General features: G+C 34.0%; 1 protein-coding gene across 1 annotated transcript in view; it reads right to left on the bottom strand.

Moving 5' to 3' along the window:
* GAK (cyclin G associated kinase) overlaps window positions 1-17,000 on the bottom strand; it is a 122,058-nt gene that overhangs the window by 50,648 nt on the left and 54,410 nt on the right. Inside the window, 2 exon segments of the mRNA XM_074273221.1 lie at window positions 6,509-6,632; window positions 12,578-12,689. Of these exon segments, the coding sequence (XP_074129322.1) occupies window positions 6,509-6,632; window positions 12,578-12,689 (236 nt within the window).

The raw sequence follows: 17,000 nt of genomic DNA, 5'->3' as shown, positions 1-17,000 counted from the left end.
TGCCGTCCATGACACATCTAACCAAGAACCCCTGCTACATCTGACAAGTATTGCTCCAAGTCCTTCAATGAGGGAAAACCCTTTAATTCCAGGGCAATCCATTTCACTTTGGGGTAGCCTGAATTATTAAGAAACTTCCTGACATCAAGTCTAGATTTGACACTTTGGAAATCCCATCTATTATTTCTGACTTTTGCCTTCAGGGGTCAAGGAAAGCAAATATAATCCCTTCCCCCCACTTCCATGTGATAGTCTTTAAATACATACATAAGCTTCATCCAGGCTTTTTTTTTCTCTAGACTAATCAGTTTCTTTAATTAAATCCATACATGGCATGATCTTGGGGTCTTCTGCATCTAAGCCACTCTCCTCTTATTAGCATTATTCCTCAAATACAGTACTAAACACAATAGCCCAAATGTGTCTTGAACAGATCGGAATACAAAAAAGCACTGCTCTCTCTTGTATATTTATCTCAACAAAGCTGACAATGAAATTAGCTTTGCTGGTGACTTCATGAAACCAAAATACACTAAAACCCCCAGATCTTTTTTCAAACAAGCTGCAAATGAGTCATTTCTCCTCCAACTTTGTATTTGTAAAGTGGATTTTTAGATCCCACTTATTACTATTAAATTTGACAGCATATTCCAAGCAATCATGACTTTTTGGAGGATCCTGATTCTGTTGTACAGTGTATTATCTTATCTGGTATTATCTACAAATGTAATAGACAAGACTGTATGCATCTTTATCCAAGTCACTGAGAGAAAAATGTCAAAAAGAACAGGCCAAGAAAAAATACCTGAAACATTTCACTTAAGAGCTCCTTGAATACTGACATAGAATTATTAACAACTACTCTGTGGGTCCAGTCACTAAACCAGCTTTGAATTCACTTAACTGTATCAGTATTACCTCATATCTCTCCATTTTATCCACAAGAATAGCACTGGAGACTTTGTCAAATGCTTTATTAAATCTGGTAAAAATGTTTTTATAGCATTCCTTCCCCTGATCAGACTTTCTAAGAACATTGTCAAAAAAGGAAATATGGTTAGACTTGGAGTATCCAATAAACACTTCTGATCCCAGAGTATAGAAGCTTCTGCAGTCAGCCAGCAATTGTCTCAAAGCTGTGATATCTAGCAAAGACCAACACACACACTTCTGCAATTGCCCAGTGGCTATCTCTATGCTATGATATCTTGCAAAGGGAACACACTCATACACAGACACACACACCATGAGCCTACAACCACAGGGAATTTTGAGTCATAAGGCAGTTCAATATCACATAATTCTTTCCTTTGAAGGTAACTGTGAATCAACCTGACCTATGTGGCTATAGATGTCTGCCAAGTTAAGTTAATGAAAAGTTAAAAAACTGACCAACAAGCTCCCAAGCTCTGGAGTGTTAACGCAGAAAAATGAGTGAATAAGGTCTGTGATCTTCCAAATGAGGTTATTTGAGATAAACAAGCAGCAGAGAAGATACATGAATAAAATAAAGCTAACTTAATCATAAACATATGCTAAGTATAGTTGCAAAAAAAAAAAAAAAAAAAAAAAAAACAGGAAGAATACATTCTGACATTTCTGAGAATTTTCAGATAGGTGCAACAGATAGAATGCTGGACTTGTAGTCTGGAAGATGGGTTCAAATCTTGTTAAGGCACTTTTATGTGATCCTGCAAAAGTCACTTAACATCTCTAAAATGAGAATAATAATAGCAACTTCCTCATAAGATTGTTGGGAAGATCAAATGAGATAAATGGAAAGCACTCTGAAGTTCTTAAGGCTAGATAAATGAAAGCTATTATTCCCAATAAACAGAATGCAGCACAGTTCCCTCAACCCAGGTGAAGAAACACAAAGCAATAGTTTGGGCTAGTTTTATCTTGTATTCCATTAGTTTGGCATTTATCCAATTACTGCATGTATGTCTAAGGTTGGAAACTACTATGTATAGGAAAGGAGAAGCAAACATGGACTTGGGGAGAAAGAGAAGAAAGAGACAGAAGAATAACAGGAGGAAGATTAGGGAACAAAGTGATTACCAAGTGAAACAAGAGGGGAAGGACAGAATCCAAAGTAAAAATGGAAAAATATTCTTGGTAACATTAAATTCTGACCCTGTGTCTGAGCCTTGCCCAGAGGATTCCTCTGAGATGACAAAAAATGCCATATCACAAGTGGGATTATTCTGTCCCAACTCCATGGTATTTCCAGGTTTCATACATCCATGTATTCTAAATAAGGATTTGCCGCAAATGGCACCATAAGAACAAATTCATTCATAAATCTTATGACAGTTTTTCATTATCACTGGTAAGTCACAAGCAATTTGTGGTGAAGAATGGTACAATGAAAATGTGTGTGTGTGTGTGTGTGTGTGTGTGTGTGTATGTATACACAAGTGAGAGCACATGCACACCTGTTTCTAAAATAATTATGAACTAAATACACTTAATTCAAATTTGTTTGAGTAGTGTTAAATGAAACCAAGATATCATTGGTTTAATCCAATTAACTTCAGAAAAAAACCAAGTTCTCCACCAACAAAGGCTATACCACAAATACATGCTGACAATCCCAAGATAAAGGTTGACATGTACGCAATTTAAATGGAAAAACTGTACTTATAATTAACCCCTTTCCATAATTAACTTTTCTTCATTCAAAACATAAAGATTTTAGCCAATAAGTTTTTAACTAGTAAGGCAAATTATTTTGTCATTGGTTTCTTTCATGAAGGTGATTAAATGTAAAATGTTAAATAGGAGATAGGTTAAAAAATGAGCAAATACTTTCAGAGAAAGCTGTCATTCAATACCCAGAAACATGCGGAAAACCATTAAAAACACTTCCAAAAGACTCCAACTACAAAAAGATGGCATGCAGGCAAGTCTTTGTAATTAAACTATAGGTCACTTAAGATTTTATGAAGAATTAAGTTTCTATCATCCATGGCTAAGCTTAGGAAAATAAAAGGAAAAAAAATATATAAAGAACTGATTTGCATAAAGCACACATATCAGAAACAAAACATGCATATTTTACCTGGGGCTGTAAACAGGAGAGGTACAAAACAATAAACAATGCACAAAAGAAAAAACAATGAAAATGAGGCCAAAAAAAAATTTTTGAAGGATGACAGTTTCAACACAGAATGACTACAAAACTACAGCCTGGTTTTTTGTTTTTTTTTCCACAACCTCTTTCTAGGATGACACATATAAAACCCACTTCCCAAGGCCACATAACCAATCCAATTCTCCCCCACCCTAACCCCCTCCCAACATACATCTTCACATAAACTCTGATAAAAGCCACAAAGACGTACCAAATAACTACTGTTATTCCAATTACTCCTCAAAGCTACTAGAACCCATTCTGGAAAGGAACAACTACAGGAAGTTGGGCAAAGGAAGCTGCAGCATGTTTGTAAATGATGTCTTCAAGTGAAGTCAGAACAGAGATCACAGCTCAACAGGGTAAGGCCTTTAAGGAGCAACAAGTGAAAATGAACCACTTCTATTACCCTTCAGTTCCCTGGGCCACAAATGGCAATGTCCCTCCAAGACAAGAGTACCAAGAAGGGGAATACCAAGCATCACCCTGCTCCATGGCAGTCATCAAGTCAACCTCTTCTACCAACTCTACCGACTACTGAAATAATTAATGCTTCAAAACAACTTCTTTTCAAACCCTTAGAAATATAAAAACCAAAACTCCATTCCTTTTCAAATAATCAAGTATTTGCAAAGATGAATTTTGATTGCAGAAATATTAATTTTACAGTAATTTTACAAAGCATAGTAAAAATCCACTAATTTAAACTAATATGGAGAAGGGTAATCAAAATAAATAATTTTAGAGAATATGTTAAAAGAAGTGCAATTTTATTTCTTTCTAGCACCCACTTTATAGAATGGATAAGCCTAATTTTTAATGATCACACTGATTATTTTGTATTACTATAAAATTACTATATGTTTAAGTGTAGTTTATTCTCTCAAGATTTTCCACTTCTCTCTATAATCCTGTCCTAACATTAATTTGTCTAGTACAGGATCTTTTCATAAATAAATAAAAAGTAAATTATCATAATATTATTTTACAACAGTGTACCCACACATTTTTTATGTGGGAGGAAGTAAGAAAGGCACAACCATGCAAAAAATGAATATTGTTCTAATATATCACATTCTGAAGATAAAGCCTAGCTACTCAAATATATCCATACAGATACCTTTGGAAAGTTGTCAGTGAAAAGGAACTTACTTCTGTCAACCTATGAATTTCTGACTTCTCAGTCTTCACTCATTTTCTAAAGCCAAAGGCAGGGTAATAATTTCAGAAAGAAGCTTAAAGCAAAAGATAGCTTAAAAAAAAAAAAAAAGTTTGCATCCAAAATTTTGACATAAATGTGACATAAAAGCCACTAGGTTTGATTCCTTTCTTCAAATGAGTATGTTTTACCATTTTTGAAAAACGATCTCTGAAATCATAATTGTTATGTGCCCCCAACAAAAAACTGTATTTTCATAAATAAAGGGCAGCAAGCAACTAAAATGAATAATATCAAAATGATTCAGATTTATGTGCTCAGTAATTATTTCTAAGGTAGCATCTGAAAAAAAAAAAAAAAAACCTAATACTAAGCAGTATTAAAATATAAAAATTAATGGAAAGCAAAAAATGTTCATGGACGCCAATTCCTACCTTTTTACTGACTAGTGAGCTTCCTAGCAATGAAATAAATATTGCTTAAATACTTTCATATCACTAACAACTATTTTCATATGCCTAGATAAACTCTACTTTTCTTCCATCCTATTCACACAAAACAGTCATCTTTCACTAGAAGGAACAATCTGAAACCCTAAGGGATGACACTTCTGAAGTTTTTTCCCTGCAAATTGCAAACAAAACTCTTCTTCATTAAAAACAGCGTAACAAACCTTCTAACAAGCAGCAAAATATGTGAAACATTATGAGGTCAATAAATCTCCACTTTTTTTCCTTTGTCACCCTGAAATTTGAGCACAAGACCAACCCAGAGACTAGAGAGACCAACTAAGCTGGAATAATGCTGAGGGGAAGCCTAGTAAGAAGCTCCCCCAACAAATTCTTGGACTACTGAAATGTGTAGACTCACAAATCAGGTTAGACAATCCTCTTCCTTGATTCTGTTTCTAGAAAAAAAGTTTACTACTCTTAAAGGAAAGAGACTTAAGTTTGAATTCTTGCTAGACACCGGGCCTCTTGTCCACTCTAAGCCTCTTTTAAAATGAGCAAAACATGAATCATCATAGCGATTATACCATATGGCTACTGCACAAAAAGCTCTTGGTCCAAAGTAAAATGCCTCATTAAACCTGACTTGTATTACCATTGAGGTGTAGAAGGCCAATAATAATTCCTATTTCTGTGGCATTATAAATTTACAAGAAGTTTTTTTTTTTTTCACAACAACCTTGCTATACTCATGATGTGAATACTATTAGCCTCATTTGACAAATGAAGAAAATGAGGCTCCAGGTCACAGAGTCTCTGAGTCTTGGGAGGCAGAAATCAGAAGTGGGCTTTGGGCCTCCCAGGCTTTAAGTTTCTCTACTCCATGAGCTTCTGCTCTAGCCACAGAGTATTTGCTTCTTAGTGTATAAGTTCAAGAAAAAAAAAAGAAAAAAAAAGTAAAGAAATAAGGAAGAAAGGAAGGGTAACATATAAAGTTCTTAGCATTTACAAAATCTCCAGACTTTAGTTCTTCACAGCTCTTATTTTCCACTATTTCTCAGTACTCTTCCTGCTATCATATGTCCTCCTTCCCCCAACAACCATGCAGACATTTGCCCCTATAATTGCCAGATTAAAAGGACTAGTTTAGGGGACAGCTAGGTGGCACAGTGGACAGAGCACCAGCCTTGAATTCAGGAGGACCCGAGTTCAAATCTGATCTCAGACACTTAACACTTCCTAGCTGTGTGACCCTAGACAAGTCACTTAACCCTAGCCTCAGGGAAAAAGGAAAAAAAAAAAAAAAAAAAAAAAAAAGGACTAGTTTACAATATTGATCCCATGTCAGAGGATTGGGATAAAGAAATGACATGGTTCTCATATATCCTCTAAAATCATTTCTGGAAACCAGAAGTTGTGCTAAAGTAGTAGAACTTGGTTGAGGAAAAAAATTACATTTTTGTTTTCACTAAACACTAAGTAACTTTAGCAATTCCTTCAATTATCAGTAAAAAAAAAAATTTTTAAGCTTAATTCTAAAAAATCCTTAAATAGGCTTCATCTATAGATTTCACTAGGCTGCCAAAGGGTAGTCCATGAGAGAAAAGACGATCCTTATTCTAGGAGGATAGACTAAAATTCAAAAAATGCAAATAAACAAAGTATCAGTATTTCAGAGTTACTTTCATTATCATCAACATTTTTAAAATATTTAACAATTTAGCTTGATAATCTTTATTTCAGGGGTTTTGTTAGCATACTTACTTAGCAACAGATTGAATAACTTTGGAAGAAGTATCTTTGATGTTAGTAAAAAATCGTTCTGTTCCTCCTCTAAGTATATCAAAGAAACCGCTATAGGTCTGATCACACTCTGCAACTGTCATGCCTAAAAGTAAAGAAAATAGTATGGTATATAATTATTAGAGGTACAATCTTATCCCAAATGACAATTATATTCCATCCTTCATATAGATGCACACATACCACATGCACATACACATGCCCACAATCCAATTTGTCATGATATTTTGAGAAGTGTGGACCACTCAGGCCTCTCTCCTCCCTCCAGCCATGAAAGGGGGCCAATGGCCACCAGAACATTTATCTCACTCTATATGATCTAAGAAATATTCCACTTGTACCCTTGCCTCTGCTCCTTTAAGACACTTTTAAAGATTCCTGAGGCCTTCTTTTTAATCTACTCCCTTAAGGGTGGGAACTAGTGTCTCACAAAGCCTCTGCTGACTATTTCTCCATTTTTTTGTTTCCAGAAATTTTAAAAAATGAAGGTCTACATTTAAAAATTTGGCAACAAGATTTAAATTTAAGTTTTTAAGCCTTACCTGCAAAAGACAAGAAGTAAAAAAATGATTGCTAATAGCTAACATTTTCTAATTACTTCTCAGCAAGGAAATTAAATGAGCAATAAAGCTTCCTTAAAACTGCATTTTACTAGAAAGGTAGTAGCAGATAGCTTTAACATCATTTTATCAACCAACTGAGTTAATAGTTTTAAACTGCTAACATTAGGCAGATCTAAAAGTGATTAGCACTTAATCTGAGTATGATAGCATTGTACTAGATCATATGTTTATACAGAGTTCAAGGTGCTTTTATATAAGGAAATGTTTTTTTTTTAACATCATTTAACTTCTTCAGAATTCTCACATGTAAAAATCACAGAATCTCAAAATTGGCTCATATGTTTATGGGCTTATCACTTCAAATGATACATATATGACAAGACCACAGATGAGAGGGAACCCACCACCTCTCTTCAGTGGCCCATTCCAAGTGTTTAGCCTTAATAGTGAGGAAAGTTTTCATTACAATCAAGTCTTATATCAATCATGTTGTACTATGGATTAAAAGATATGATTGCTAGGTGATGCACAAGGTTTATACAAGAAATAAAATTCAGACTTGAGTCTGAATTAGTGAGTCTGCAACTTACTATTTCTATAACTTAGAACAAGTCATTTTGTCTCTAAGAACTTCTTTTTCCTGATGTGCAAAATAAAGATTAAGTGACCACTATAAATCTTTGGTCCTAGTGACTTAATTTTGTGACTTTTATTCCACATTGTCTTAAGGTATATTGATTTGCTTTTCTATAATTAAAAAGCTTGAACATCTTTTCATGGTTAACAATAAATCATGAATTCATATAGTTGTATTATTCTTATAGAAAAATAGCAACTCCTCATGGATTCTGAATGTCAAAACCTTATTTAGCTTCTTTTGAGACAATGCCTTTTGTTTTGTACATTTTGTCTGTTATTCACTGATTTCGTTGAACACTTTATCTTTTATCTCCTTAGCAGAGACAATAATATGTTTTTCCTTTTTTTGGTGTTTTTTTTTTAAGTGATTAAAAAAAAAACAGATCTTTGTTTCAGTTAGAATTTATTGTGGTATTGAAGATGGTGTGAAATGTGGAACTAAACCCTTTTTTGCCATATAGAAATCAAATTTTCCCAATAATTCTTATTAAATAGGGATTCTGCTTCCTAGTGTCCTTTGAATGTGGGTTGATCAAACACTAAACCTTCTGTACTTACTGATTCTATGAACAATAATCTCATCCTCCACCCCTTTTATTAACTTCTGACTAATATTAGTTTGATCACTTATCTGGTTTTCAAAAATCAAAAACAAACTCAAAGAAAATGCAATCTGCCATAATGGAACCAGTAACAGATTTTTAAAGAGTCAAGAAGGCTTGACTTGAATTAGGGAATTATACCGATACAATATTGCTAATTTCAACAAGGTATATAACAAAATCTCTCATGTTATTAGTTAGAAAGTTGCATCAGATAATCTCTAAGTCCTCTATCAATTCAAATTCTATTTCTTTACCGTCAATCACACTGTCAATGCAGACTAAAAACCAAAAGGTTTATTATTTAGAAATTTAATAGTTAGGGAGATTCAAAATTGGCTGAAACACTAGACAAAATGGATATCATAGAGGAAGTTATATCAACACCAAGAGAATACTCAAGAGGATTTTTCCTTGGTCTTGCACTTTCTGATATTTTATCACAGATGGGATGCTATCAAATTTGGAGATAACAAAAAACTGAGGAATTAAGTTAGATGGCAAAATCAAGATCTAAAAAATATGAATATTCAAAACCATCCTCTTTATCAAAATAAAATGTGATCCAGAGAAAGGTATAATCACAAAGTTGTATTAAAGAAAATCAACTATACAAGAATAAGTGGGGTACTGACTAGCTAATCAGTATGAAAAAGATTTAAAGATTTAGTGGACAACAAATGCAATATTAGTCAATTACAGACTAAAAAGTTCAATTCTAGACATCACATTTTAAAAAGACATATTTAAGTTGAAGCTTAACCACAAGAGCAATCAGAATGCTAAAAGGGCTATATAAAGCCCATGGAGTATAAGAAATTATTGAAGTAACTGATGAAATCTAACCTGAAGGTGGCAATCTAAAGAAACATAGATAGTAGTTATTTTTAAGTGAAGATCTGTTATGTCAAATAGGGATTAGATTTGTTCTGTGGCCCTATAAAATAAAACTGAAAGGAAATTGAAAAGAACAGATACAAACTTGGTGTAAAGAAAAGCTAAATACCAATTTATATTTGTCCAAAAATAAAATAGGCTGCCATATTTGAAAAAGGTGAGAAAAATAAAGATATGTGGGTCACACTAAACTAAAAGTACTGAGAAGTTAAATGAATATAAAATTGCTGTAGTTGGGAACAAAGGCGATTAGTTAACTTTAATAGGTTATCAGCTGCCTAACTCATCTAACAATGAATATTCATGGTAATGACTTATACTATTAATAAAAATTGTTAAATTGACCCATTATCATATAGGGAAAAACTGGGGCATTGAAGCATTGTCTATGGAGTCATGAATTGATCCAGCCATTCTGGAGAGCAATTTGGAACAATGTCCAAAAGGCTATCAAACTGTACATACCCTTCAATCCAGCAGTATCACTACTGGGTCTCTATTCCCAAAAAGATTATGAGAGAGAGAAAAGGACCCACGTGTGCAAAAATATTTGCAGCAACTCTTTTTGTGGTAACAAGGAACTGAAAATTGAAAGGATGCCCATCAACTGGGGAATGGCTGAGTAAGTTGTGATATATATGAATACAATAGAATACTATTGTTCCATTGAAAGAAATGAAGAGCAAGTGATTTCAGAAAAACGTGGAAAGACCTACACGAATTGATGCACTGAGTAAAATGAGTAGAACCAGAACATTGTACACACTAAAAGCAAGACTGTGTGATGATCAACTATGAAAGACTTAGCTTTTCTCAACAATATAGTGATGCAAAATAACTCCAATGGACTTGGAAAAGGAATTGTCATCCACATCCCGAGAAAAAACTATGGAGACTGAAAATATATTGAAGCATACTATTTTCACTTTTTTTTCCTCTCATAGTTTGTCCCTTCTGTTCAGATTTTTTCTTCCACAATATGTATAATATGGAAATATATTTAAAGGTATTGTACATATATAATCATATCAGATTGCTTGCTGTATTGGGGAAAGGGGAAATAAAGAAGAGATGGAAAATATAGAACTCAAAATCTTACAAAAATAAATGGTGAAAACCATCTTTATATATAATAGGTGAAAAATACTATAAACTGAAAAAAAAAAAAAGAAAGAAAAAAAAGAAAAAACCCAATCCAGCAAGAGGGATAGTAGTAACAAAAGATCATAGGGCTTAATCTATGGAACCTAGGTCCTAAAGATAATAACAGATAGGGTATTGGGGAAAGGGATGATTAATACCGCAACAGAAATGACTTTAAATTTTTAATTTCTTTATAAAGACAACATTTAAATGTGGGGAAAAAAAATCAATACATAAATTGCCCCATTATCTTGCATCAAATGCTGAGAGATAAAAGATTAAAGTGTCTAGGTCAGTTAACATTTATTAAGTACCCACTATGTATTAATCATTGTATAAAGCAATGAGATTACAAAAAAAAGGAAATGCACATCCGGATTACAAAAAAAAGGAAATGCACAGTCCCTGGTCTCAAGGGGCCAAGAGACTAATGCAGAGAGAACTTGCTAAGAACTATGTACATAAAAGTTATTTACACAGAACAAACTGGAAATAATAAGCAAAGGCAAAACACTGGAATTAAAGGGGAATCATGAAAAGCTTCCTATTGAAGAAGAGATTTTAGGTAGGACTTGAAGGAAACCAGGAAGCAGAGATGAGAACAAAAAGTACTCCAAGCATGTAATATAAGCAATGAAAAATACAGGAGTCAGAAGTGTGTTTTGTATGGGGAATAACAAGAAGTTCATTGTCTTTGGATGGGGGGCATTTGGAGGAGTGGGTATATGGTGGGTGTGAGGTTGGGGTAGAGAGAGTGAGGTCAGTTCAGTTACAAGACTGAGAAGTGATGCTGGGGAGGAGGTGGGAGAAGGCTCAAACAGAGGATTTACACTTGAACCTGGAGCATGTGATAATCACCAGGGTTTACTAAATATGGGAGGAAGCTGGTTAGACCTGTTCTTCAGGAAGATCATATTGACAGCTAAGTAGAGGATGAAGTATAATGGGGAAAGACTGGAGCAGACTGAACATCCAACAGAAATATTGCAATAATACAGGCATAAGGTTATGAAGGCCAGAACCAAGGTGATAATTATGTCAGAGGAGAGAAGATGACAGATTCCAAAAACGTTATGAAGGTAGAAATAGCAGGCCTTCCCTGGCCTGAATCTGTTCTTATCAGTGAAGCGGGGGATATTAATCCCCATTATATACTATAGCAAAGGTTAATTATGCACCCTAAATAAAATGATGAGTGAAGAGAGAGAGAGAGAAGCAGGCTCTCTAAGAAGGGAAAGCCTTGCAGGCTCTAAAAAATTCCAGGTGAATGTGAGCTTTAAATGGTCTTAACTCAGGATCATTCCAAGATGTAGGTCAAGACAGGCTCTGATCCTAGTAATAAAGATTACAAGAACTTAGGCCTATTCCAGGAAGCTGGATTTGATGCAATTAATGTGATTAAGACTACACTAGGTCATGACCTGCAATAAAAATTCTAGAGCAAGAAGATAATAATAGCACCTGGGTCTACAGCAAAATATTTCATGAGGATTTTGATCTTACGTTCTTAATTCAGCCACTCATTCCTCAAACATCAATTATGAAAATGTCATGCTCTTCATTCATTCATTTACCAGCCATTTATAAAACATCTACTATATGTAAAGCACAAAACTGCTACTACAACCCCATTTTGATAGTACTGAACAATATGGAAGCAGGTGATGCAGTGTTGGCCTCTGAAACTTAATAGCTGTCTGAACCTGAGCAAGTCATTTAACTAAGTCTAATTTTATTTCCTCAACTGTAAAATAGGGACAATAATAGCACCTATCTCCCAGTATTTTTATGAGAATCAATTGAGATAATACTTATAAAGCACTAAACCCAGAGTCTGGCACACAGTAGGCACTATTAAAATGTTATCTAGTATTATTAATTTATATTGTAAAGAAGAGATAAGTTAAGCAAAGGTGTATTTTAGCACAGCCCTGTATCAAATATTCCCATGTAAAACTGAGAGGATCTTTTACACCAAAATCATACTTCAGTACAGAAATTCTGATATTAAACATAAGGGAAACCAACATCAAAACTGGAATGAGTGAATATTATGCAAAGGAGTATTATCAAAATATTAGAAGTTTGGCTTAACAGAAATTTCCCTGCTCATAAGATAACAAGTATTCAGAACATGGAATGGAAGAAAAGAAGATGGATTCAGGAGTTTTAATATGAACACATACCTCCACTGTACACATTGCTGAGCTGCCCGACGGCCTTAGTACTTTGTGGCACTAAATTGAGAGAACCTCTATGTTGCATGTTATTTCCATAACCGCCATTGTGTTCCAAAAGCTGTGAAGAGTCAATAGTCATATTTATTATCATCACACACTTTCTTTTCCCCCACCCCACTTAACAATATTTTTTTCCAATTACAAGTAGTTTTCAAGATTCATTTTTGTAAGATTTTCTTCTCCCTCCATTTCTTTCCTCTTCCCTCCCCAAGATAGCAAGTAATCTGATATGGATTATACATGTACAATCATTTTAAACATATCTGCATATCAGTCATTTTATGAAAGAAGAATCAAAAGGGAAAAAACCATGAGAAAGAAAAAAAAAGTAAAAATAGTATGCTTTGGTCTTCATTATGTTCTCTCTCTGGATATGGATAGCATTTTCCATTCCAAGTCTATTGGAATTGGCTTGGAGTCACTGTATTGATGAGAAGAGCTAAGTCCATCACAGTTGATCATCATATAATCTTGCTGTTACTGTGTAAATGTTTTCCTGGTTTTGTTCAGTTCACTCAGTATCAGTTCATGTAAGTCTCTCCAGGCCTCTCTGAAATCATCCTGCTGATCATTTCTTATAGAACAGTAATATCCCATTACATTTATATATCATAACTTGTTCAGCCATTCCCCAATTGATGGGTAACCACTCAGTTTCCAGTTCCTTGTCACAACAAAAAGGGCTGTTAAAAACATTTTGCACATATGGATACTTTTCCCTCTATTATGATCTTTTGGGATAAAAATCCAGTAATGGAACTGTTGGGTTAAAGAATAGATAATTTGATAGCTTTGGGACATAATTCTAAACTGCCCTTCAGAATGGTAGATCAGGTGAAAACTCCAGTATTAGTGTCCCAGTTTTTCCACATCCCCGCAACATAAATATATGTATTTTTTCCCTGTCAACTTTGCCAGTTTGGTAGATGTGAAGTGATACAGTGTTGTTTTCATTTATATTCCTCTAATTAGCAGCAATTTCGAACATTTTTCAATATGACTTTAAGTGACTTTAATTTCTGCACTTGAATATTGTCTGTTCATATCTTTTGATCATTTATCAATGGGAGAATGACTTGTGTTCTTATACATTTGACTCGGTTCTCTATATATTTTAGAAATGAGATCTTTATTAGAGACACTAGCTACAAAAACTATCTTCCAGTTTTTTGCTTCCCTTCTAAACTTGGTTGTGTTGGCCATTATATACTTTCAAGAGTTTTTTCTTTTTGCTTATTTTTTTTTAATGAATTTTGATGCATTAACAAAAATCAGCCAACAAAATGTTCTTATGGTACATTTTCTCATACCATAAAGTTGGTTCCACCGAAATGGGAATAAACAGCTTTAGCAGATTTGACTATAAAGTTAAACCTCTACAAGTGAATTCTATTTGCTCATTCATGTGCACTTTGTAGTCACAAATATAAATCCCATGGCAAATCAGGTTCCCCAAAAGAATGGGATAGCATTTCTAGCCAGCAGTCAGCAACTGCTAGGAACTAGGAATGCAACATCCCACCAGTGCAGTGCTAAGCCACGAGAGAGCTCAGGTTGAGTTTTCCTGTGGAGCTTATTTCCATCAGATTTGATTACATCACCTGCTTGCCAGACTCATTGGAATACTTCCCACTCTAGGGGAATATTACTACATAAAGCTTCCATAAAACTTAAATTTCTCATCAACTATGCTACTTGATTTCAATGCCACAATATTGTGGCTCTTATAAGTTCATTACCTGAAATCTCAGCATCTTGAGACTAATCAGCTATGAAACTCAATTCTATATCAGCACCCTCAGCTGACTCTCCCCTCTGATTGGAGGACTAGAGGGAAAAGCAAAAGATTTTCTCCCAGGTTCCTCTTTCATCTTCCTTTTGTATGTTGTCTTTCCCATCAGACTATAAACTACTTTGAGAGAAGGGGATATCTTTCTTTTTCTTAATCACATCCCCGGTGTTTAGCACAGTGCCTGGCTATAATAGGCATTTAATAAATGCTTACTGTTGATTGACTATCAAATTAAGTAATAATTGTTTACAATAAAAAAAAATTTGGATGCAGCACCACATTTTTTAGATTTATTTCACAATCTAATACCTGCTTTATCCAGTCCAGTCTTAACCTTAAGATTTTAAGTTAAGTATAACAAATAATTAATTGCCCATGAAGTCTGTGAATTTGAAACTATATGGTTAATTCACTACGAAAGAAAACACATATACTATATTATTGTATAATGAAATCTACTTGATGCTTAAAAGTGCTATAATGGAAGTAACGAGATGATCATGCTGATACTTTAAGGGGAGGAAAAAAAAAACAAAAACAAAAAAACCTTTCTTCAAGAAAAGCAGAACAGTTTTCTCAAGTGCCCAAACATGGAAGGAAAAGTTTTTGTGGACTGAAAATGATGAATAAGCAATTCAAAATCATTTCCTCTATAATGAAAATTTTCACCATTATTTTATATCAAGATCCAGGTTTTCAATTAGTAATAGTTTTTTCAAAGAGTAGCAAGTTTTATGCCCAAAGGATATTAACAGTTTTCAGAAAAAGAAATAAAAGCTATCTATATTCATATGAAAAAATGCTCCAAATCACTATTAAAGAAATGCAAATTAAAACAATTCTGTGCTACCACTTCATATCTATCAGACACATGACAGAATATGGACAGAAAGGTCCAAACTGACATTTGACAGAATATCAGAATATGATAGAAGAGGAAAATGACAAATGTTAGAGAGAATGTGAGAAAATTGAGACACTAATGTGCTGTTGATGGAGTTGTGAACTGATCCAACCATTCTGGAGATCAATTTGGAACTATGCCTGAAAGGCTATTAAAAACTGTGCCTATCCTTTGACCCAATAATACCACTACTAGGTGTGTTTCCCAATGAAATTTTTTTTAAAGATAAAAAACCTTTATGTACAAAAATATTTATACTAGCTCATTTTGTGATGACAAAGAACTGGCAATTGAGGAGATGCTCATTTATTAGGGAATGGCTGAGCAAGTTGCGGGAAAACTATATTATAATATAAGAAATGATGAGCATTATGCTATTTAATTTTTTTAATGATATGGATAAATATGGACTCTTACATAAGAGTTCAAAATATAAACTTCTCAACATCAAAATAGAAATGATATGCCTAGAAAGAGGTTCAGTCAAGAAAGCATTGGCAATTCTGATCAATAGGCAACTCCACTTGAGCCAACAGTCTCATGTGAGATAATACAAGATAATGTGACACAAGGATAAAACAAGAGAAACTCAGCATCCAGTCCTGAAGAAGTCAGTCCCACTCTTCTCAGTCCCAGTCAAAACCAAACTGACATCTTGTATTCTGTTCTGGGTACCACATTTTAGGAAGGCTACTTATAAGCTCTATAATAAGATTGGTGAAGGGCATCATGTGGCCAAAGGTGGATTGTATGAAGCAACCGGGAGGTATTTTGGCCAAAATGAAATAAATCTTTAAGGAAAGGTGTTAGCTTTGTTAAAGTGTTTGGGAGGTTGTTACATAGCAGACAGATTCCACTTGTTCTGCTTGCCCCAGAGATCAAAACTGGAAAAAAAAATGGATAAAAATTGCAAAGGGGCAGAATTATACAGAAAAATCAACTTTCCAAGTTGCCTCCAATCTTTTTTGAAAACAGGTAGAATATCATGAATATGTAACAGAAATACAGAAAACAACTTTCAAAAAGTAAACTGAAGTGATAATCAAAGGATTTTCTTTAAATTTCACTCAGTTTATGGTAAGGTGTCACCAAAACTTTTCAAACTCAAATTATTTTCTTCCACAAGTTAATTTTACCACATTTATATCAGAAGAATCACAGATAGCTATGAAATACATTTTACTGGGAGTTTTATAATAATCCCTCATAACAGAGTAAGCTACTAATTTAAAGCAAACAAATGTCTTACCAACGTACAAAGACTTGATTTTTGTCTTTGTAGTTATGGATATAAAGCTGCAAATGTCCCAACTTCAATGACTAATGCCCAACACAGAGAATATTAATCACATTCATAATTTATAGTTCTAGCTACATTTCTTTATCAAATGTTTGGTTTATGTAAAAGATGGTATCAATGACTGATCCTGTGTTTCAGATGTCTGAATTGCACAAGTCTTATATTTCATCCCAGGAAACCAGACTTGCATGCCATAACATACCTCTGAATAATAAGACAAGATTTAAATAATTATCCTTGTGAAAAGAGGTGAGCAACTAATGAATGTGCTAATTGTTCTTACTCATGAAGTTTATCAATTAATAACAAAGGGAAAAAAATACTTCTAATTCATTCCAATACACATCATAAAATGGAATCCTAATACAGTCTT

This window comes from Sminthopsis crassicaudata, chromosome 6, assembly GCF_048593235.1.
Source record: "Sminthopsis crassicaudata isolate SCR6 chromosome 6, ASM4859323v1, whole genome shotgun sequence".
Classification (NCBI taxonomy): Eukaryota; Metazoa; Chordata; class Mammalia; order Dasyuromorphia; family Dasyuridae; genus Sminthopsis; species Sminthopsis crassicaudata.
This window is presented reverse-complemented; position numbering and strand designations above follow the sequence as displayed.